This window comes from Oncorhynchus keta, chromosome 4 (genome assembly GCF_023373465.1).
Source record: "Oncorhynchus keta strain PuntledgeMale-10-30-2019 chromosome 4, Oket_V2, whole genome shotgun sequence".
Taxonomy (NCBI): domain Eukaryota; kingdom Metazoa; phylum Chordata; class Actinopteri; order Salmoniformes; family Salmonidae; genus Oncorhynchus; species Oncorhynchus keta.
This window is the reverse complement of record NC_068424.1, coordinates 60,230,886-60,253,351: the sequence shown is the minus strand read 5'-3', so window position 1 is coordinate 60,253,351 and position 22,466 is coordinate 60,230,886. Positions and strand designations below refer to the sequence as shown.

The following is a 22,466-nucleotide window of genomic DNA, read 5'->3' as shown; positions in this document are numbered from 1 at the left end:
GTGTGTCAGTCTGAACTTGAAATGAGAATGTTTCTGACTGGCGGTGAGTCATCGTCATGGCGTTAAGCTGTCCGTTCCCGGGGGAACCAGGTTACCGTCTCAACACCGTGGGGGTTTTGAATATTTACATTTGAAAAGAAAAAGGCGCGCCGCACACACACACACACACACACACACCTACTCGCCTCCATCTCTCGGCTAAGTCACACACACTCTGTACATGTTTTTTTGTACACACTGTACACACACCGCAATGTATTTCAAAACAACAGCAAACATACATATCAATATCTATGCCCGTCTTGATATTCAAAGAGCTGTCGATATCAAAAGGCAGCCTATCTAGCCTAGGCAGATGAGCAGAAACACCAATAGTGCCAAGCCCACTAGCAACTACCCATGCCATAGGACATGGTGTGATCTAAATGCAACAGATCTGTGAATTTGTGTCGTTGAAAACTGTCTTTAAATAATGAGTATCAACATGAAATGTCTAAAAAAATCTAAATTGAACCAGTCTTGATAAAAGTCTCGTGACACTTTTGTGTCAAAAGCAAGTCGTTACTCAAACACATTTCTGAAGCAGGTACAAGTTAAACGTTTTAAGACCTTTTACAACTGGTTGAATGAATCTAGTATATTTGGACTTTTTGTATGTATTGGATATTCTGTTTATTTAAATGTGTCCACTTGTGTTGGTGTAATGTCATGTGTTGGTGTAAAATAATGTATTCTGTTGGTGTAATGTCAAGTACTGTGATGGTGTAATATAAAGTATTGTGTTGGTGTAATGTCAAGTACTGTGATGGTGTAATATCAAGTATTGTGTTGGTGTAATGTCAAGTACTGTGATGGTGTAATGTATTCTGTTGGTGTAATGTCAAGTACTGTGATGGTGTAATATCAAGTATTGTGTTGGTGTAATGTCAAGTACTGTGATGGTATAATGTCAAGTACTGTGATGGTGTAATGTCAAGTACTGTGATGGTGTAATGTCAAGTACTGTGATGGTGTAATGTCAAGTACTGTGTTGGTGTAATGTCAAGTACTGTGATGGTGTAATGTCAAGTATTGTGTTGGTGTAATGTCAAGTACTGTGATGGTGTAATATCAAGTATTGTGTTGGTGTAATGTCAAGTACTGTGATGGTGTAATATCAAGTATTGTGTTGGTGTAATGTCAAGTACTGTGATGGTGTAATATCAAGTATTGTGTTGGTGTAATGTCAAGTACTGTGATGGTGTAATATCAAGTATTGTGTTGGTGTAATGTCAAGTACTGTGATGGTGTAATGTCAAGTACTGTGATGGTGTAATGTCAAGTACTGTGATGGTGTAATGTCAAGTACTGTGATGGTGTAATGTCAAGTACTGTGTTGGTGTAATGTCAAGTACTGTGATGGTGTAATGTCAAGTACTGTGTTGGTGTAATGTCAAGTACTGTGTTGGTGTAATGTCAAGTACTGTGATGGTGTAATGTCAAGTACTGTGATGGTGTAATGTCAAGTACTGTGATGGTGTAATGTCAAGTACTGTGATGGTGTAATGTCAAGTACTGTGATGGTGTAATGTCAATTACTGTGATGGTGTCATGTCAAGTTGTGATGGTGTAATGTATTCTGTTGGTGTAATGTCAAGTACTGTGTTGGTGTAATGTCAATTACTGTGTTGGTGTAATGTCAATTACTGTGTTGGTGTAATGTCAATTACTGTGTTGGTGTAACGTCAAGTATTGTGGTGGTGTAATGTCAAGTATTGTGGTGGTGTAATGTCAAGTATTGTGGTGGTGTAATGTCAAGTATTGTGGTGGTGTAATGTCAAGTATTGTGTTGGTGTAATGTCAAGTATTGTGTTGGTGTAATGTCAAGTATTGTGTTGGTGTAATGTCAAGTATTGTGTGGTGTAATGTCATGTATTGTGGTGGTGTAATGTCAAGTATTGTGTTGGTGTAATGTCATGTATTGTGGTGGTGTAATGTCAAGTATTGTGTTGGTGTAATGGCATGTACTGTGATGATGTAATGTCAATTACTGTGATGGTGTAATGTCAAGTACTGTGATGGTGTAATGTCAATTACTGTGATGGTGTCATGTCAAGTTGTGATGGTGTAATGTATTCTGTTGGTGTAATGTCAAGTACTGTGTTGGTGTAATGTCAATTACTGTGTTGGTGTAATGTCAATTACTGTGTTGGTGTAATGTCAATTACTGTGTTGGTGTAACGTCAAGTACTGTGATGGTGTAATGTCAAGTATTGTGTTGGTGTAATGTCAAGTATTGTGTTGGTGTAACGTCAAGTATTGTGTTTGTGTAATGTCAAGTACTGTGATGGTGTAATGTCATGTACTGTGATGATGTAATGTCAAGTATTGTGTTGGTGTAATGTCAAGTATTGTGTTGGTGTAATGTCAAGTATTGTGTTGGTGTAATGTCAAGTATTGTGTTGGTGTAATGTCAAGTATTGTGTGGGTGTAACGTCAAGTATTGTGTTGGTGTAACGTAATGAATTGTGTTGGTGTAACGTAATGAATTGTGTTGGTGTAATGTTATGTATTGTGTTGGTGTAATTTTATGTATTGTGTTGGTGTAATGTTATGTATTGTGTTGTGTAATGTATTGTGTTGGTGTAATGTATTGTGTTGGTGTAACGTAATGAATTGTGTTGGTTTAATGTTATGTATTGTGTTGGTGTAACGTAATGAATTGTGTTGGTTTAATGTCATGTATTGTGTTGGTGTAACGTCAAGTACTGTGTTGGTGTAATGTTATGTATTGTGTTGGTGTAATGTCAAGTATTGTGTGGGTGTAACGTCAAGTATTGTGTTGGTGTAACGTAATGAATTGTGTTGGTGTAACGTAATGAATTGTGTTGGTGTAATGTTATGTATTGTGTTGGTGTAATGTATTGTGTTGGTGTAATGAATTGTGTTGGTGTAATGTTATGTATTGTGTTGGTGTAATGAACTGTGTTGGTGTAATGTTATGTATTGTGTTGGTGTAATGAACTGTGTTGGTGTAATGTTATGTATTGTGTTGGTGTAATGAATTGTGTTGGTGTAATGTTATGTATTGTGTTGGTGTAATGAAATCTATTGTGTTGGTGCAATTTTTTGTTTGTTTATTATCCAATAGGCAACAAAGTGTCCTATCCTACCCCCTCTTGATACACGGCTCTGCCCATATATCAACATTCCCGCATAACATTGACTTAAGGATCATTTATTAATCTTACCTAAGTCAATCATTTCTAGGCCATGGTTCAGTGTCTAACTTCTTAGCTCCCGAAACCAACTAAGCTTTCATTCCCCTGTTATGTACCCATTCGGTGTCACTTCTATCTTCTCTCTGCAAGGTCTCAGCAGTGCGGGGAGGGCTTCTCCGTCTGCCCTTCCTTCTATCTGTCTGTCGCTCTTTCTCATAAGTCAGTACAAAATATGGGTTGTTTCCAAATATTGACTAAGTGGCTCACTGTCTCCCTGTCTGAACTCATGGATTTTATCTGTCTATGGTGGCAATCTCTAAGGTTATTACATAACCTTCCATAACCTTAATCAAACTATCTCAATGCTCTCAATGATTCTGAATCACCACAGATGTCATATATCCCTGTCCTGTTGGCTTGGATCATGTTCTAAATACGTAACATCAGTCTACCATCAATCCAATGCTATGCCATTTCTTTCTTCTCATTGGTTCAACTTACAAATATGTCAATGACCTATAAACTCGTTCATAATTATCAATTACCTTAAAATCAGTATCACAGATGACCTTAAATCCATTATCCAAATGGCCCTCCCATGAGGCTGATCAGACCATAAAGGAAAGCCTGTAACGGCTGTTGTTGGTGGAAGGTGAGGACCAAGGTGCAGCGTGGTAAGTGTTCATCATTTTAATGGAAAACTGAACACTATCAAACAAGCAACAAAAGAACAACCGAAACAGCTCTGTCAGGTGCAAAAGACACTAAACAGAAAATAACTACCCACAAACCCCATGTGGGCAAGAGCTACCTAAGTATGATTCTCAATTAGAGATAACGACAGACAGCTGTCCCTGATTGAGAACCATACCAGGCCAAAAACAAAGAAATACAAAAACATATAAAAAAGAACATATAACTCCCACCCTAGTCACACCCTGGCCTAACCAAAATAGAGAATAAAAAGCCTCTATGGCCAGGGCCTGACAAAGCCATGATAGAGGTCAAAGGTCATACCACCCTTTTACAGTCACGTTTCATACTATATTATACAAATTAAAGAAAAACCATGAAACATTTTCTACATGTTGTACCCAGGTTCCTAGAACATTCCCTTTATCTAAAGAATTCATGTGTTTAATTAAAACTCAGAAAATAAACTTCTAATATTCCATACGTGAGTGTACCCCTTTAAGATATCGTGTCTCTCCTCAAACCCACACCTAAACGTTTACTACAAACACAACCTAATGATAATTCCATTATACTTCCTCCAATCATTAGTTTTAAATTTCCTCAATGGTTAATTATGCTTGATTGAATGTGCGCTCCAAGCTTGCTTTACAACATCAACATTCAGTCTGTCTGCAAACAGTCCCTGAAAATGCTTAATAGGAAACCCTGCCATTAGACACACAACTATGATTAATGTGCACTGTCCCTTTAAAATAAAATTAACCCAACCTGCAATCCACTTTGTGGACCTGTCATGGTTCCACGTAATGGAAACAGATTATAATGTTAGAATACCTTAACTTCCTGTTCAATTTCACTGGTGTTACCTAAACAGTCAAACCAAGAATCAATAACCAAGCATCAATAACCAAAAACTATCACAAAACCTTTACGATTCAACTATTCAGACCTGAAACCATTACAGCCAAATATAGCCCAGTGAGCGCACAACCAACCAGTGATGCCCATCTAGCAATTTTGTTGCTAGATTTAGCAACTTTTCAGACTACCGTGACAAATTTAGCTACTTTTACAAATGTATTTGGAACTTTTGGCAACTTTTGAAAAGTGACTCAAAGCTATAATGCACGCATTTTCCCTCTAAATGACACAAACGATTTTCTCTGTCACACCCTCAGTCACAACACCATTGCCTGGCAAAAGTGCATTGTGAGTGACGTCAGCAGCAGGCGCTCAGCCCGTGCCCAGGCACAGGTTCGACAAGCCATACCCAATGAATATAGTTGGTCACATATGTTTGATCTTGAACACAACTTACAACATCAACCAACATCTCTCAATCAAAATTATACTCCCAGAAGTACAGAAAAGAGTGGGAGTCTGTACCCGAACAACTGTCAAATCAATTTGATTAACGTTATTGTGTATTTCTACATAATGACACAGTTTTACATTATCACGCAATGATATCCCAATGTCATTTAGCAACAAATCAACCTTTCTCTAGCAACTTACCCTGAAAATGAGTTGGCAACACTGCAACTAACTCTCCTATTCCTACCTCTAGGCAAAAATATAACCCCTACTCAAACTGAGTTCTGCTTTAATTCTATCATAAGAGTAAAACCAAACTTTCCAACTTTCTCTTCTCCCAAATTTAAAAGTACCATGTACTTCGCTAAATTTATAACCTAAATCAGTCAATCCATAAGAATAAAAAACACAATTCGATGGGCACAACTCTATCGCAATTATCTCTCCTCTATGATTTAGAATTCATTAGACTTGGGTAACTGTCTCTTCTATGATTCAGGCAGGGTAGCCTAGATGTTAGAGTGTTGGACTAGTAACCAGAAGGTTGCAAGTTCAAACCCCCGAGCTGACAAGGTACAAATCTGTTGTTCTGCCTCTGAACAGGCAGTTAACCCACTGTTCCTAGGCCGTCATTGAAAATAAGAATTTGTTCTTAACTGACTTGCCTGGTTAAAATAAAATAAAATAAAAATATGACTCCATTCTCAATATGTTATTCCAGCAGATCATTCAGGCAAGACAGCGTGTTACATCGAAGTCGCCTTGCCATTATTTAGAATGAATTAGTCTTTCAATTAAACCTAAACAAGATATTAAAACGTTCAGTTTATATCTTAAACACTAACAACCGTATCTCTCCAGGCAAAACCTATCAATAGTTGAATTACAATCAGAAATCATTTTCATCTATTGGTGCCCAGGCTGAGATGCGAACCAGTCTTCCGCGTTGTAGGCAAGAGTTCTACCCCTCAACCACCAACGCTATTGAAATGATTGAGACGCAAATAACCCTATTATTATAATTGTCTGTAGTTGTAGACTCCAGCACGTGCTACCGAGACAATTCCCAGAAGATAGCCCTAATTGAAGGTCCAAGCTTTTCCCCAGCGAGGATTCTCCTTTCTCTTTCTCTCTCTCGTTTTCTCTATGTCCTCTTATCTTGTAACTTTCTCTCACCCTCTCTCTACGCTTGCCTTCTTACCTTCTTTTCCGGGATTCAGACAGCCCGGTATTTAACCCTCGACCTGCTGTTTCCCTTGACTACCTACACCTTTCCTTAGACTGTCTCTATCGACTTTTCTCGACTTTCTCCCTTTCTCTACCTCTATCCACTTTCTCAATAAGTTTGCTAAATCCTGTCCTAGTTCGGTTCAATCTTTCCTGACTTTCCCTAAGGCAGCTAGCCCTATCCTTTCCTCCTCCCGCTCTACCCCTCCCTTGGCTCCAGGAGGTTCCCCATATGGTGGTGGTGGTGGTGGTGGTGGTGGTGGTGGGACGGGAAGCACTGGCTGCCGTCGTCTCACCACTGTTTCATCATTGGGATTCTCTCTCCACGCCTGGTCTATCAGGGTTGGCTACAATTTAGGCTTATGAGAGTCCTCCAGAGGAGCTGTGGGAGTTATTGTTCCTAGTTGCTTGCTACTTGCTACTTACATCTTCCTTCTTTTTTGACTTCCTTTTTCTTTTCTCCCTCTGCTCTCTTCCTTGCGTCAGCTATCCTCGCTGTGTCTAGTCCTTCTGCTCCTTGTTTATCTGCCTTGTCTCCACATGCCTTATGTATCTGTCTTATCATTGATCCCAGTTTTTCTAAATTTAAACGTCTGTCAAATTCGTACTTCCTGCTCCATTTCGGGCCAAAATAGGTGTTCCTCTTATCTTTTCCCTGCATGTATTTCTCATCTCCTGTTAATTCCGGGACCTCCGTTGAGGATTTATTACCCATTGCTCGTAAAAACCTGGTAGTCACTATGCTTATTCTCACAATCTATGTATAGGTATTTCTATGAACTAAGTGTGTGCTTTTAACAGCTATCCAAGCACTATAGTTGTTATCACAATCTATGTGTGTGACTCTTTATTTCTGATTTAAATTACTCCTATGTGTGTCTCACTAATGGTGTGTGTCGCTACTCCCTATGTGCTCACACTCTGTGTATTTTGCTATCTCTTAACCTATGTGTGCTTTTCCTTTCTTGAAACTATCTATAGTGGTGTCGATCGGACATTAGGTCTCACCGTTTACAACCTATAAGCTATTTTCCAGGGGTCGTAAATCCCTAGTCAGCAGCCTATTTGTCTGTTGTTCCTTGTTCTTTTGACGTTAATATCTCGTATCTCCCTCCGCTATATTAGGCTCCCTTCTTTCTTCTTTCTGTTAGTTTATACAGGTAGTGTCCACTGATAGTCTTGGTGGTAGCCACTGATATCTCGCGTCATTTACGGACCTTCTAATATATTCTTGATCAGATCTCAGTTAGATCTCAATATTCGGTACCCGGTGTCATTACGGACCCCCTTCTACTGCTGCCTAGATGGCTCTCCACCCTATTCCTACCTACCATTTGCATAGTATGCAAATGCACCCATTTGCATACTTCGTTGCCTTTAAAACTTTTCTCTACACAACATTCTAAATATAGGTCACCGGGTCAGAATGCCCTGTGGGAATTTTAAAATCAACACCTAAACTACACAAAAACAATCAAAATATATTTCTGAATGTAGCCTGAGCGTCAATTCCCCAGAAATCGTGAAGAAAGATTTACTGACCTTCTCGTAGACTAGGAAAAGCAATGTAGGTTAGACCTCTGTTGTGTACCAGTTCACCACTGGCCTGAAATAAACCCTCAATTCAGAGGTCAGGTCTTTGTCTTACGGATCCTGGATCCGCCCGTGCACGGTTTTCAGCAGTTCCTTGGGATGACAGAGGCAGGTATTGAAATCCGGTTCAAAGGACCAAATTGTTAGGAGAATAATGTTCTCAAGGTTCATAACCCAATTCAATTATACTACTCAGTTTGCGACCTAGAATTTGTAAGATCCTGGTCGAATGAAACAGACGGAGGCCCAGCTAAAATAGTCAGGTTTATTCACAAGAGCGCTGGTCTGTTGTACAAGACAATTCATTTTATACTGGCTTCTCACACACACACATTCACACAAACATACACACCCACATGCACACTAACATACGCACCCACATTCACACTAACATACGCACCCACATTCACACTAACATACGCACCCACATTCACACTAACATACGCACCCACATTCACACTAACATACGCACCCACATTCACACTAACATACGCACCCACATTCACACTAACATACGCACCCACATTCACACTAACATACGCACCCACATTCACACTAACATACGCACCCACATTCACACTAACATACGCACCCACATTCACACTAACATACGCACCCACATTCACACTAACATACGCACCCACATTCACACTAACATACGCACCCACATTCACACTAACATACGCACACACATTCACACTAACATACGCACACACAGTCACATTGTGTTGGTGTAATGTCATACGTGGTGTAATTCACACTAACATATTGTGTTGGTGCACACACATTCACATTGTGTTGGTGTAAACATACGCACCCACATTCACACTAACATAGTGCACCCACATTCACACTAACATATGCACTGGTGTACATGTCATGTATTGTGTTGGTGTATGTACATACGCAAGAACACATTCACACTAACATAGTGCACCCACATGTCACAGTGTTGGTGTAACATACGCACCCACATTCACACTAACATAACGCATGTACATTCACACTAACATACGTACCCACATTCACACTAACATACGCACACACATTCACACTAACATATTGTGTTGGTGTAATGTCACATTCACACTAACATACGTTGGTGTACATTCATTGTGTTGGTGTAACATACGCACCCACATTCACACTAACATACGCACCCACATTCACACTAACATACGCACACACATTCACACTAACATACGCACACACATTCACACTAACATACGCATTGTGTTGGTGTAACATTGTTGGTGTAATAACATACGCACCCACATTCACACTAACATACGCACCCACATTCAATGTAACATATGTCACACACATTCAATGTAACATACGCACACACATTCACACTAACATACGCACACACAGTCACATTGTGTTGGTCACGCATTGTGTTGGTGTAATGTCAAGTATTGTGGTGGTGTAATGTCAAGTACTGTGTTGGTGTAATGTCAAGTATTGTGTTGGTGTAATGTCAAGTATTGTGGTGGTGTAATGTCATGTATTGTGTTGGTGTAATGTCATGTATTGTGTTGGTGTAATGTCATGTATTGTGTTGGTGTAATGTCATGTATTGTGTTGGTGTAATGTATTGTGTTGGTGACGTCAAGAACTATGTTGGTGTAATGTCACGTATTGTGTTGGTGTAATGTCACGTATTGTGTTGGTGTAATGTCATGTAGTGTTGGTGTAATGCAATGCATTGTGCTGGTGTAATGTCATGTAGTGTTGGTGTAATGCAATGCATTGTGCTGGTGTAATGTCATGTATTGTGTTGGTGTAATGTAATGTATTCTGCTGGTGTAATGTATTGTGTTGGTGTAATGTCAAGTATTGTGTTGGTGTAATGTCATGTATTGTGTTGGTGTAATGTCATGTATTGTGTTGGTGTAATGTATTGTGTTGGTGTAATGTCATGTATTGTGTTGGTGTAATGTATTGTGTTGGTGTAATGTCATGTGTTGTGTTGGTGTAATGTCCTGTATTGTGTTGGTGTAATGTCCTGTATTGTGTTGGTGTAATGTCCTGTATTGTGTTGGTGTAATGTCCTGTATTGTGTTGGTGTAATGTATTGTGTTGGTGTAATGTCATGTATTGTGTTGGTGTAATGTATTGTGTTGGTGTAATGTCCTGTATTGTGTTGGTGTAATGTATTGTGTTGGTGTAATGTCAAGTATTGTGTTGGTGTAATGTCAAGTATTGTGTTGGTGTAATGTCAAGTATTGTGTTGGTGTAATGTCCTGTATTGTGTTGGTGTAATATCATGTCATGTGTTGGTGTAATGTAATTAATTGTGTTGGTGTAATGTCACCTATTGTGTAGTGTTGGTGTAATGTAATTCATTGTGTTGGTGTAATGTCACCTATTGTGTAGTGTTGGTGTAATGTAATTCATTGTGTTGGTGTAATGTCACCTATTGTGTAGTGTTGGTGTAATGTAATTCATTGTGTTGGTGTAATGTCATGTATTGTGTTGGTGTAATGTCATGTATTGTGTTGGTGTAATGTAAAGTATTGTGTTGGTGTAATGTCAAGTATTGTGTTGGTGTAATGTAAAGTATTGTGTTGGTGTAATGTAAAGTATTGTGTTGGTGTAATGTCAAGTATTGTATTGGTGTAATGTCAAGTATTGTGTAGTGTTGGTGTAATGTCCTGTATTGTGTTGGTGTAATGTAAAGTATTGTATTGGTGTAATGTCAAGTATTGTGTAGTGTTGGTGTAATGTCAAGTATTGTGTTGGTGTAATGTAAAGTATTGTGTAGTGTTGGTGTAATGTCCTGTATTGTGTTGGTGTAATGTAAAGTATTGTGTTGGTGTAATGTCCTGTATTGTGTTGGTGTAATGTAAAGTATTGTGTTGGTGTAATCTATTCTGTTGGTGTAATGTATTCTGCTGGTGTAATGTATTGGTGTAATGTCAAGTATTGTATTGGTGTAATGTCAAGTATTGTGTTGGTGTAATGTATTGTGCTGGTGTAATGTCATGTGTTGTGTTGGTGTAATGTAATGTAATCTATTCTGTTGGTGCAATTTCAAGTACTGTATTGGTGTAATGTCATGTATTGTGTAGTGTTGGTGTAATGTAATGCATTGTGTTGGTGTAATGTCATGTATTGTGTTTATGTAATGTCATGTATTGTGTTTATGTAATGTCATGTATTGTGTTGGTGTAATGTCATGTATTGTGTTTATGTAATGTCATGTATTGTGTTTATGTAATGTCATGTATTGTGTTTATGTAATGTCATGTATTGTGTTGGTGTAATGTCATGCATTGTGTTTATGTAATGTCATGTATTGTGTTTATGTAATGTCATGTATTGTGTTGGTGTAATGTCATGCATTGTGTTTATGTAATGTCATGTATTGTGTTTATGTAATGTCATGTATTGTGTTTATGTAATGTCATGTATTGTGTTGGTGTAATGTCATGTATTGTGTTTATGTAATGTCATGTATTGTGTTTATGTAATGTCATGTATTGTGTTTATGTAATGTCATGTATTGTGTTTATGTAATGTCATGTATTGTGTTGGTGTAATGTCATGTATTGTGTTGGTGTAATGTCATGTATTGTGTTTATGTAATGTCATGTATTGTGTTGGTGTAATGTCATGTATTGTGTTTATGTAATGTCATGTATTGTGTTTATGTAATGTCATGTATTGTGTTTATGTAATGTCATGTATTGTGTTTATGTAATGTCATGTATTGTGTTGGTGTAATGTATTCTGCTGGTGTAATGTATTGTATTGGTGTAATGTCAAGTATTGTATTGGTGTAATGTCAAGTATTGTATTGGTGTAATGTCAAGTATTGTGTAGTGTTGGTGTAATGTCCTGTATTGTGTTGGTGTAATGTAAAGTATTGTGTAGTGTTGGTGTAATGTCCTGTATTGTGTTGGTGTAATCTATTCTGTTGGTGTAATGTATTCTGCTGGTGTAATGTATTGTATTGGTGTAATGTCAAGTATTGTATTGGTGTAATGTATTGTGCTGGTGTAATGTATTGTGTTGGTGTAATGTATTGTGTTGGTGTAATGTATTCTGCTGGTGTAATGTATTGTATTGGTGTAATGTCAAGTATTGTATTGGTGTAATGTATTGTGCTGGTGTAATGTATTGTGTTGGTGTAATGTATTGTGTTGGTGTAATGTATTCTGCTGGTGTAATGTATTGTATTGGTGTAATGTCAAGTATTGTATTGGTGTAATGTATTGTGCTGGTGTAATGTAATGTAATCTATTCTGTTGGTGCAATTTCAAGTACTGTATTGGTGTAATGTCATGTATTGTGTAGTGTTGGTGTAATGTAATGCATTGTGTTGGTGTAATGTCATGTATTGTGTAGTGGTGGTGTAATGTCATGTATTGTGTAGTGTTGGTGTAATGTAATGCATTGTGTTGGTGTAATGTCATGTATTGTGTAGTGGTGGTGTAATGTCATGTATTGTGTAGTGTTGGTGTAATGTCATGTATTGTGTAGTGGTGGTGTAATGTCATGTATTGTGTAGTGGTGGTGTAATGTCATGTATTGTGTAGTGTTGGTGTAATGTCATGTATTGTGTAGTGGTGGTGTAATGTCATGTATTCTGTAGTGGTGGTGTAATGTCATGTATTCTGTAGTGGTGGTGTAATGTCATGTATTGTGTAGTGGTGGTGTAATGTCATGTATTGTGTAGTGTTGGTGTAATGTAATGCATTGTGTAGTGGTGGTGTAATGTCATGTATTGTGTAGTGGTGGTGTAATGTCATGTATTCTGTAGTGGTGGTGTAATGTCATGTATTGTGTAGTGGTGGTGTAATGTCATGTATTGTGTAGTGTTGGTGTAATGTAATGCATTGTGTTTATGTAATGTCATGTATTGTGTTGTGTTGGTGTAATGTCATGTATTGTTTTGGTGTAATGTCATGTATTGTGTAGTGTTGGTGTAATGTAATGCATTGTGTTGGTGTAATGTCATGTATTGTGTTTATGTAATGTCATGTATTGTGTAGTGGTGGTGTAATGCATTGTGTTGGTGTAATGTCATATTTGTTTTGGTGTAATGTCATGTATTGTGTAGTGTTGGTGTAATGTAATGCATTGTGTTGTGTTGTGTTGGTGTAATGTCATGTATTGTTTTGTTGTAATATAATGTAATGTATTGTGTTGGTGTAATGTCGTGTATTGTGTAATGCCATGTGTTGGTGTAATATAATGTAATGCATTCTGTTGGTGTACTGTCATGTATTGTGTTGGTGTAATGTCATGTATTGTGTAGTGTTGGTGTAATGTAATGCATTGTGTTGGTGTAATGTCATGTATTGTGTAGTGTTGGTGTAATGTAATGCATTGTGTTGGTGTAATGTCATGTATTGTGTTTATGTAATGTCATGTATTGTGTAGTGGTGGTGTAATGCATTGTGTTGGTGTAATGTCATATATTGTTTTGGTGTAATGTCATGTATTGTGTAGTGTTGGTGTAATGTAATGCATTGTGTTGTGTTGGTGTAATGTCATGTATTGTTTTGGTGTAATGTCATGTATTGTGTAGTGTTGGTGTAATGTAATGCATTGTGTTGTGTTGGTGTAATGTCATGTATTGTTTTGTTGTAATATAATGTAATGTATTGTGTTGGTGTAATGTTGTGTATTGTGTAATGTCATGTGTTGGTGTAATATAATGTAATGCATTCTGTTGGTGTACTGTCATGTATTGTGTTTATGTAATGTCATGTATTGTGTAGTGGTGGTGTAATGCATTGTGTTGGTGTAATATAATGTAATGCATTCTGTTGGTGTACTGTCATGTATTGTGTTTATGTAATGTCATGTATTGTGTAGTGGTGGTGTAATGCATTGTGTTGGTGTAATATAATGTAATGCATTCTGTTGGTGTACTGTCATGTATTGTGTTTATGTAATGTCATGTATTGTGTAGTGGTGGTGTAATGCATTGTGTTGGTGTAATATAATGTAATGCATTCTGTTGGTGTACTGTCATGTATTGTGTTGGTGTAATGTCATGTATGTGTTGGTGTAATGTTATGCATTGTGTAGTGTTGGTGTAATGTAATTCATTGTGTTGCTGTTATGTCATGGATTGTGTTGGTGTAATGTATTGTGTAGTTTTTTTTATAATGTAATGTATTTTGTTGGTGTAATGTCATGTGTTGTGGTGTTTATGTAAAAACAAGATTAGCTCTGAATTAAACCAAAGATATTTACACTATGTAACCCACAAGGTTACTCTGTAGTTCAGTTAGTAGAGCATGGTCCTCTATAGTTCAGTTGGTAGAGCATGGTGCTCTGTAGTTCAGTTAGTAGAGCATGGTCCTCTGTAGTTCAGTTAGTAGAGCATGGTCCTCTGTAGTTCAGTTAGTAGAGCATGGTCCTCTGTAGTTCAGTTAGTAGAGCATGGTCCTCTGTATTTCAGTCAGTAGAGCATGGTCCTCTGTAGTTCAGTTAGTAGAGCATGATCCTCTGTAGTTCAGTCAGTAGAGCATGGTCCTCTGTAGTTCAGTCAGTAGGGCATGGTCCTCTGTAGTTCAGTCAGTAGGGCATGGTCCTCTGTAGTTCAGTTAGTAGAGCATGGTCATCTGTATTTCAGTCAGTAGAGCATGGTCCTCTGCAGTTCAGTCAGTAGGGCATGGTCCTCTGTAGTTCAGTTAGTAGAGCATGGTCCTCTGTATTTCAGTCAGTAGAGCATGGTCCTCTGTAGTTCAGTCAGTAGGGCATGGTCCTCTGTAGTTCAGTTAGTAGAGCATGGTCCTCTGTATTTCAGTCAGTAGAGCATGGTCCTCTGTAGTTCAGTCAGTAGGGCATGGTCCTCTGTAGTTCAGTTAGTAGAGCATGGTCCTCTGTATTTCAGTCAGTAGAGCATGGTCCTATGTAGTTCATTTCGTAGAGCATGGTCCTCTGTCATTCAGTTAGTAGAGAAAAGTGATTATTCTCGGGATGGAACATTTGTAAAATACCGGGAAAATATTATTCCATAGTCTGTAACTTATTCTTTAGATGTTTGGGGCTGCTGGTCATGATGTGCAGGCATAATCAGTGAGACTGGACTAGTGCACTTGCACTTGAGTCTTAATGGTGTCTATAGATTTCCATCCAATTTGCAACAGATTTTCATGTTAATATTCTAAAATCTGCATAAAAACAACATACACATTTCAGGGTTTCCTTTTGGAAAATGTGACTGGGAAGAATTGAATTGACCAGATATTTGAGAAATTTAGCGGACATCTATATGTATTCAGATCAGACTTGGGGCAGCCAGAGCCATCAATAAACAAGGGGTGTTGGCCTTAAAAACAGCTTATTGTCACACCCTGATCTGTTTCACCTTTCGTTGTGCTTGTCTCCACCCCCCTCCAGGTGTCACCCCTCTTCCCCATTATACCCTGTGCATTTATACCTGTGTTCTCTATTTGTCTGTTGACAGTTCGCTTTGTTTCGTGAAACCTACCAGCGCTTTGTTCCCCTGCTCCTGTCTGTTCTTGCTCCTGTTTTCTAGTCCCTCCCGGTTTTGACCGTTCTGCCTGCCCCAACTCTGAGCCTGCCTGCCGTTCTATACCTTGCCCCACCTCACTGGGTTATTGACCCCTGCCTGCTCTGACCCGGTGACTGCCTGCCATTCTGGACCTTTTCCACCCTCTCTGGATTACTGACCTCTGCCTGCCTTTGTCATTTGCCTGCCCCTGTACTAGAAATAAACTTTTGTTTCTTCGACACTGTCTCCATCTGGGTCATACCTGAAATCTTATACCTATAACAAATTGCAAAAACACTATTCCTTGTGTTTCGATGTAGCATATGCCAAACTTTATAGCCTATTAATGTTTTTAGGGAACTTTCCCATAACAATAATTGTCCACCTCATGATTCAACTGTCAGATTTGAGCACTAAATGCATCAGGGCATTGCATGCATAGACCTAAAGGCTTAGGTGTCCACTGTATGATATTAATATTTAAACTAAGACTATATGAAGGAAGAGAAGCTTAAGGCTAGCCCCAGAGAGATAGAGATATGCCGGCGGCATGCTACGACACCAACATGCATTTCTTTGTCAGATGGCTAATGCGTCTGCTATACAGACATATACGTACAGAAAGGAGGTTCATTTAGTTCATTTTCAAATAATTATATTAGATTATAGGAGCAACTCTGGAAGGCCCGAAACATTATTAATCACCTTATGTTTAACTGAGTCAGTTTGAGCACCGGTGCACACTGCCTTCATATCATAGGCTTGCAGTAGCTAAAACTTAATAATAGCCACTTTTTAAACTTGTGACCCGTTTCAGAAAGCTACGAGTATGTCACAAGTCACTACTTCACAGGAGAGGCTTTTAAATGTATTTGTTTTTATCAAAATGTGTTTTGGGGGCAGAAATGCCTTCTAGAATGTGGTAACTCTTATGTGCCTTAATAACAAACTTGTATTCCATCTGTAAATACAAATAACACATTTTATTATGAGCCTAGTTGGTTTAGCCAAGGAAAAAGAAAGGAACCTTCCCCCTTGCCATGATTGTCTGAGATAATGGATGGGCTGGACATGCAGAGAGAAGTTCGGATTGGTCTGCCATGTAGCATGCTTCTGTCTATAACGTGAGCTGCTCAGTATGTGTAGATAATTTCTACCACGGATGTAGAAATGAAATATGATGAAATATATAATATTACCCATCAAGAACTACAGAAGTTTTGCTACTGTCCTCAACATTGATGCCCTGATTTTAGCAGGTGCTATCGACAGATCAGTTGGAAAAAGTTGCGATGGGCTACTTTCTGCACACAGTGTGAACCGGAGTGACTTGACACAACACTGGCCAAACAAGATATAGCTACAAACAAAACAGAGTTAAATGGTATAGGTATACGGGTAAGAGTCTAGCTACCTTTTCAGTAATGTGTATGATCTGTGTAGTAATATTATTCAAAGTCAGATTTTGATATAGGCCAAGGACTGGATGAAGATCATTTTTACCCAGAGTTTTTCCTTATTGTAGGCTACTACTTTCACCCCTTTTAGTCTTGAAATCTTTGGTTGTTTACTACACTGCCAACTCTGTTTAGCACATACCCTCACATGTGAATCTTTAAAGAGATGGGTGGGATTAAAGCTTAAGAGGGTGTGAATGATGTTGAATGGGTGTAGACAAAGAAGAGCTCTCCAGTAGGTGTACCAATTATTCAAGGGACATTTTCTCAGAAGTGAGGTTACAAGTTTATCAATGTTCAAAGCTTAATTACTTTCCCATTGTTACTCAACAGTAGTGTATGATATTCCAATTTCTATCTCTGAGTCTCTGCTTTTATCCAATGTAAAAAAAACACAATTTGGTTATATAGTACTGAATCCAGGTGGTGGGTCACATATCAAAAGTAAGTCAAGCAATTGTTTATAGGGAGAACATGAGCAGGCTATTATATTGCTGCAAACACAACATTACAGTGGCTTGTGAAATTATTCAACCTCTTGGCATTTTTCCTATTTTGTTGCCTTACAACCTGGAATTAAAATGGATTTTTGGGTGGTTTCTATCATTTTACCATAATTTAACTAGGCAAGTCAGTTAAGAACAAATTCTTATTTTCAATGATAGCCTAGGACCAGTATGTTAACTACCTTGTTCAGGGGTAGAACAACAGATTTTTACCTTGTCAGCTCAGGGATTTGATCTTGCAACCTTCCAATTACTAGTCCAACACTCTAACCACTAGGCTAGCTGTCACCCCACGACACAACTTACACAACATGCCTACCACTTTGAAGATGCAAAATATTTACTATTATGAAACAAACACGAAATAAGACAAAAACACTTGAGCGTGCATAACTATTCACCCCCCATAATCAATACTTTATTTTTGCAGCAATTACAGCTGCAAGTCTCTTGGGGTATGTCTCTATAAGCTTGGCACATCTAGCCATTGGGATTGTTGCCCATTCTTCAAGGCAAAACTGCTCCAGCTTCTTCAAGTTGGATGGGTTCTGCTGGTGTACAGTAATCTTTAAATCATACCAGAGACTCTCAATTGGATTGAGGTCTGGACTTTGACTAGGCCATTCCAAGACATTTAAATGTTTCCACTTAAATAACTTGAGTGTTGCTTCAGCAGTATGCTTTGGGTCATTGACCTGCTGGAAGGTGAACCTCCGTCCCAATCTCAAATCTCTGGAAGACTGAAACAGGTTTACCTCAAGAATGTCCCTGTATTTAGCGCCATCCATCATTCCTTAAATTCTGACCAGTTTCCCAGTCCCTGCCGATGAAAAACATCCCCACAGCGTGATGCTGCCACCGCTATGCTATGTGGATGGTATTCTCTGGGTGATGGGAGGTGTTGGGTTTGCGCCAGACATAATGTTTTCCTTGATGGCCATAAAGCTCAAATTTAGTCTCATCTGACCAGAGTACCTCCTTCCATATGTTTGGGGAGTCTCCCACATGCCTTTTGGCGAACACCAAACGTGTTAGCTTATTTTTTTCTTGCTACTCTGTCATAAAGCCCAGTTCTGTGGAGTGTACGGCTTAAAGTGGTCCTATGGACAGATACTCCAATCTCCGCTGCAGCTTCTTCAGGGTTATCTTTGGTCTCTTTGTTGTCTCTCTGATTAATGCCCTCCTTGACTGGTCCGTGAGTTTGGTGTGCAGCCCTCTCTTGGCAGGTTTGTTGTGGTGCCATATTCTTTCCATTTTTTAATAATGGATTTAATGGTGCTCCATGGGATGTTCAAAGTTTCTGATATTTTGTTATAACCCAACCCTGATCTGTACGTCTCCACAACTTTATCCCTGACTTGTTTGGAGAGCTCCTTGGTCTTCATAGTACCGCTTCCTTGGTGGTACCCCTTGCTTAGTGGTGTTGCAGACTCTGGGGCCTTTCAGAACAGGTGTATATATACTGAGATCATGTGACAGATCATGTGACACAGACTGCACATAGGTGGACTTTATTTAACTAATTGTGTGACTTCTGAAGGTAATTGGTTGCACCAGATGTTACTTAGGAGCGTCATAGCAAAGGGGGTGAATACATATGCATGCACCACTTTCCGTTTTTTATTTTTTAGATTTCTTTGAAACAAGTTATTTTTTTCATTTCACTTCAATTTGGACTATTTTGTGTATGTCTATTACATGAAATCCAAATAAAAATCCATTTCAATTACAGGTTGTAATGCAACAAAATAGCAAAAACGCCAAGGGGGTGAATACTTTTGCCAGGCACTGTACAATTGGAACTTTATTTTGGTGACAGAAAATGTCTCAACAGAATGAAACAAAACACTTGTGAACTGGTTTAAACCTTCACAAAAGTTTAGAATAGGATATATTGCAGCAATTACCAGCCAATTAAAGTGCCTACTTTAACCAACAAATGACAGAAATATGCTAATTATACTTATTTTACAACATACTTACTTATAACCTATCTTAAACTACATTTGGAGCACACAATTAAAAATGACAGATCGAATTTAATTTAGTCAATGAAAATGTCTCTATAGAATTAAACAAAATAGGCTTTGTTATTTAAAGATTAATAAATTAATAAATATGATGCCTAATAATAACAATGCTATACAAAAAAATATTATAAATAAATTCCAAAATGTCATCGTACCTGATTAGTGAGTTGCACAGTAGACTGCATTATTATCTTAGTCTACTACAATATTAAAACTTATATTAAATTCCTCTTGTAGGCTTTTCACTATAGGCATGCTCTTTTTCCTCTAACTTTCATTTTATTTAAATGAAAAAGGCCTCCATTTTCACAATCAACAGTAGCCGAAGCCAAGGCTCCTCTCTCGGTCTCTCTCTCTCTTTAGTAGCAGGCGCATATGCGCCCAAAGCCTGAGAGAATGGTACTGATGTGCAAATTTAGGGTGTAGGCTATGATAGACAGTCTCTCCTGGACAATTTGACCTGCTACAATTTCATTTATTGGCTTTTATTTATTTTTATTGATCAAAAGCTGCAATAAGGGAAACCCTGGAGCATTTTCCCATCAGAGTTGTGTTTCCATCAAATGTACTTGTTGCAGATAAAAGTCTGTCTATAACTACGTAGTGTACACAAAAATACTTTTTGAGGTAAAATTCCCATGTACCGAATAAAAAATACAAGTTAAATGGATTTCCATCGCATTTTCAACTTTTGGCGTACTGATGGTTTTGTCACAAAAACTGTTGCGTAGGTATAGTGAATGTGCCAACTCTGGTATTGTCACGCACACTAGCCAACAGCTTGCAGACACAGTGCAGTTATAGCCTACTACATGATGAGATTATTACTGACAAAAGTGCAAGATAATGTGTATTTGTCAAATGGCATCCAAGCATTGATCATCACATCACCAGAACAAAACCCTAGATAGGAGCATGTGTATGCTTATAGGAGACTTTTGAAGTAGCCTAATCAGATTAAAACATTGTGACTGGTTGTGTTAATACCACATGTAAAAGTTCATATTAAAAAGTTATATTTAGACTATATTGAAGCGTTCTAGGTGCATGAGGAATAGCCGCTAGGATTGGAGAGGAGGCAGAGCGTGAGTTAAGCTTTCCTGAATAACTGGGCCTGCTGGGAGCATATGTGGCCAAATTATAGGAAGACTTGGGAGAATGATAATGCGCAACAGACAGCGTGTCTCAGAATTAGAAGTTAAACTACAGCCAAACTGGCCTGCTACTGTGCCTTTCTAGACCGAACACATTGTCCAGAGTAGACCCACAACTGATCCAAATCATATGAAATATTCAAATAGCACGGCTTTTGCGCCGTTACTCAAATGACATTTTCACTGCACCCTACAGTAGGCTAGAATGTTGTACTCACTTGAATACAACAATGAAATTATTCATTGCATTATTGTGTTGTAGGCTAGTCTAGGTAGGATGATTGTATTGTCCCTAAACAAGATTTGTTTTAGCTTTGTCTCATTCCTTCACTGTTCTTTCATGCGCAATGATGCACCTGGTATCTCCTCTGTCTATCAGCTATTCCTATTTGTTCTTGTCGATTCATTAAAAAAATGTATGCAGCTTGTAATATTTTTTATGTGTGGTATGATTGCAAGTTAGCCTACTGCAGATCTGGACAACGATCCACCTACCACTATTGTCACTATGAATGGTGGATGGAGGCCAGGATAGATAGTTAGACTAGTAGACTATACTAATCTGTGGAATAGTAAAAGTTAGTACAGGGAAAACTGTAGTGCATAAGGGAAGTACCAAAACACCTTGACATGGGAAAAGGTGCATGGATGAAGAAAAAAAACACAACCCTCTTCAAAGCAAAACACCCTCCCCTATTTTGGAACACACCTCCCCCCAGTAAATTGCTATCTGTCCCTTACGCTAGAGAAAGGCATGACAATAGGTAGGAAGTGAGCTACTGAACAGAACAGAGGACAGTTGGTAAAGCAGGTGGGCAGTGTAGTCTTACTGTATCTCTTTGGTCCATCCTCCAGGCAGAAGGAGAGGGTCAGGGTGGCGTCCTCCTCAAAGAACTCCGTGGCAAACGCATCCCACCACAGACTGTCACTCTCCTGAAAGAGAGAGAAGAAAGTTGATCAATAATTCAAATAGTTCTAATATTATCATATAATTTGCTTTGTTGCACAGAACATATTTTATGGAAACAACAGATTCTATACCATCTACGTATTCCCCCAAAATCTCTTTTCTCCATGATAAGTACATAACGCATCAACCCAGGACATCCACCACTGTACACAACATCATGATATTGAAATAACTTTGCTATCACTAACAGGCAAAACGTTGTACCCTTCCACCTGCCACTCCGGGGAACATGACACCACCATTTACCAGATAATGTACCGTAACCGCGGACGACTCCATGTGACGGGTGATGTTGATTTCACCCGACATGTTAAGACAGATGGAGAGACTTTCAATCGTTGCTCCACTGAGGGATCGCTAGGCCCTTCCAGATTTTTACAATTATCCATGTCGATGTCGCCTAGCGTCAAGTCCAATATGTGCTGACCCCAAGGACCTCGAAGAACAACTCAATGTGCTTCATATCTGCAGGTCTTGAGGTGTGTGTGTGTGTGTGTGTGTGTGTGTGTGTGTGTGTGTGTGTGTGTGTGTGTGTGTGTGTGTGTGTGTGTGTGTGTGTGTGTGTGTGTGTGTGTGTGTGTGTGTGTGTGTGTGTGTGTGTGTGTGTGTGTGTGTGTGATATAGGGAGGAGAGGGAGGGGAAAGAGGGGATGGAGGGAGGGGGGGGGGATAAAACTTCTGCAGTTCATTTTGGAGGTGAATCAATACGTGACTATGACCTGGGAATAGAGTGTCCGCCGGTGAAGTAGCATCAACATCCCTGGGTCATAGATTGGTGATAAACCTAGGGATAGGCCTATGATACCTTAACGGCTGGGATTCAATCAATTACAGATTGAG

The 22,466-nt window shown here is 38.8% G+C and overlaps 1 protein-coding gene across 4 annotated transcripts in view; it reads right to left on the bottom strand.

Moving 5' to 3' along the window:
• LOC118379745 (LIM domain-binding protein 2) overlaps positions 1-22,466 on the bottom strand; it is a 112,488-nt gene that overhangs the window by 69,631 nt on the left and 20,391 nt on the right. For all 4 annotated transcript variants that reach the window (XM_052511675.1, XM_052511678.1, XM_052511673.1 and 1 more), the window contains exon 2: positions 21,488-21,590. In XM_052511675.1, coding sequence (XP_052367635.1) covers positions 21,488-21,590 — 103 coding nt within the window. The remainder of the gene's footprint in view (positions 1-21,487; positions 21,591-22,466) is intronic.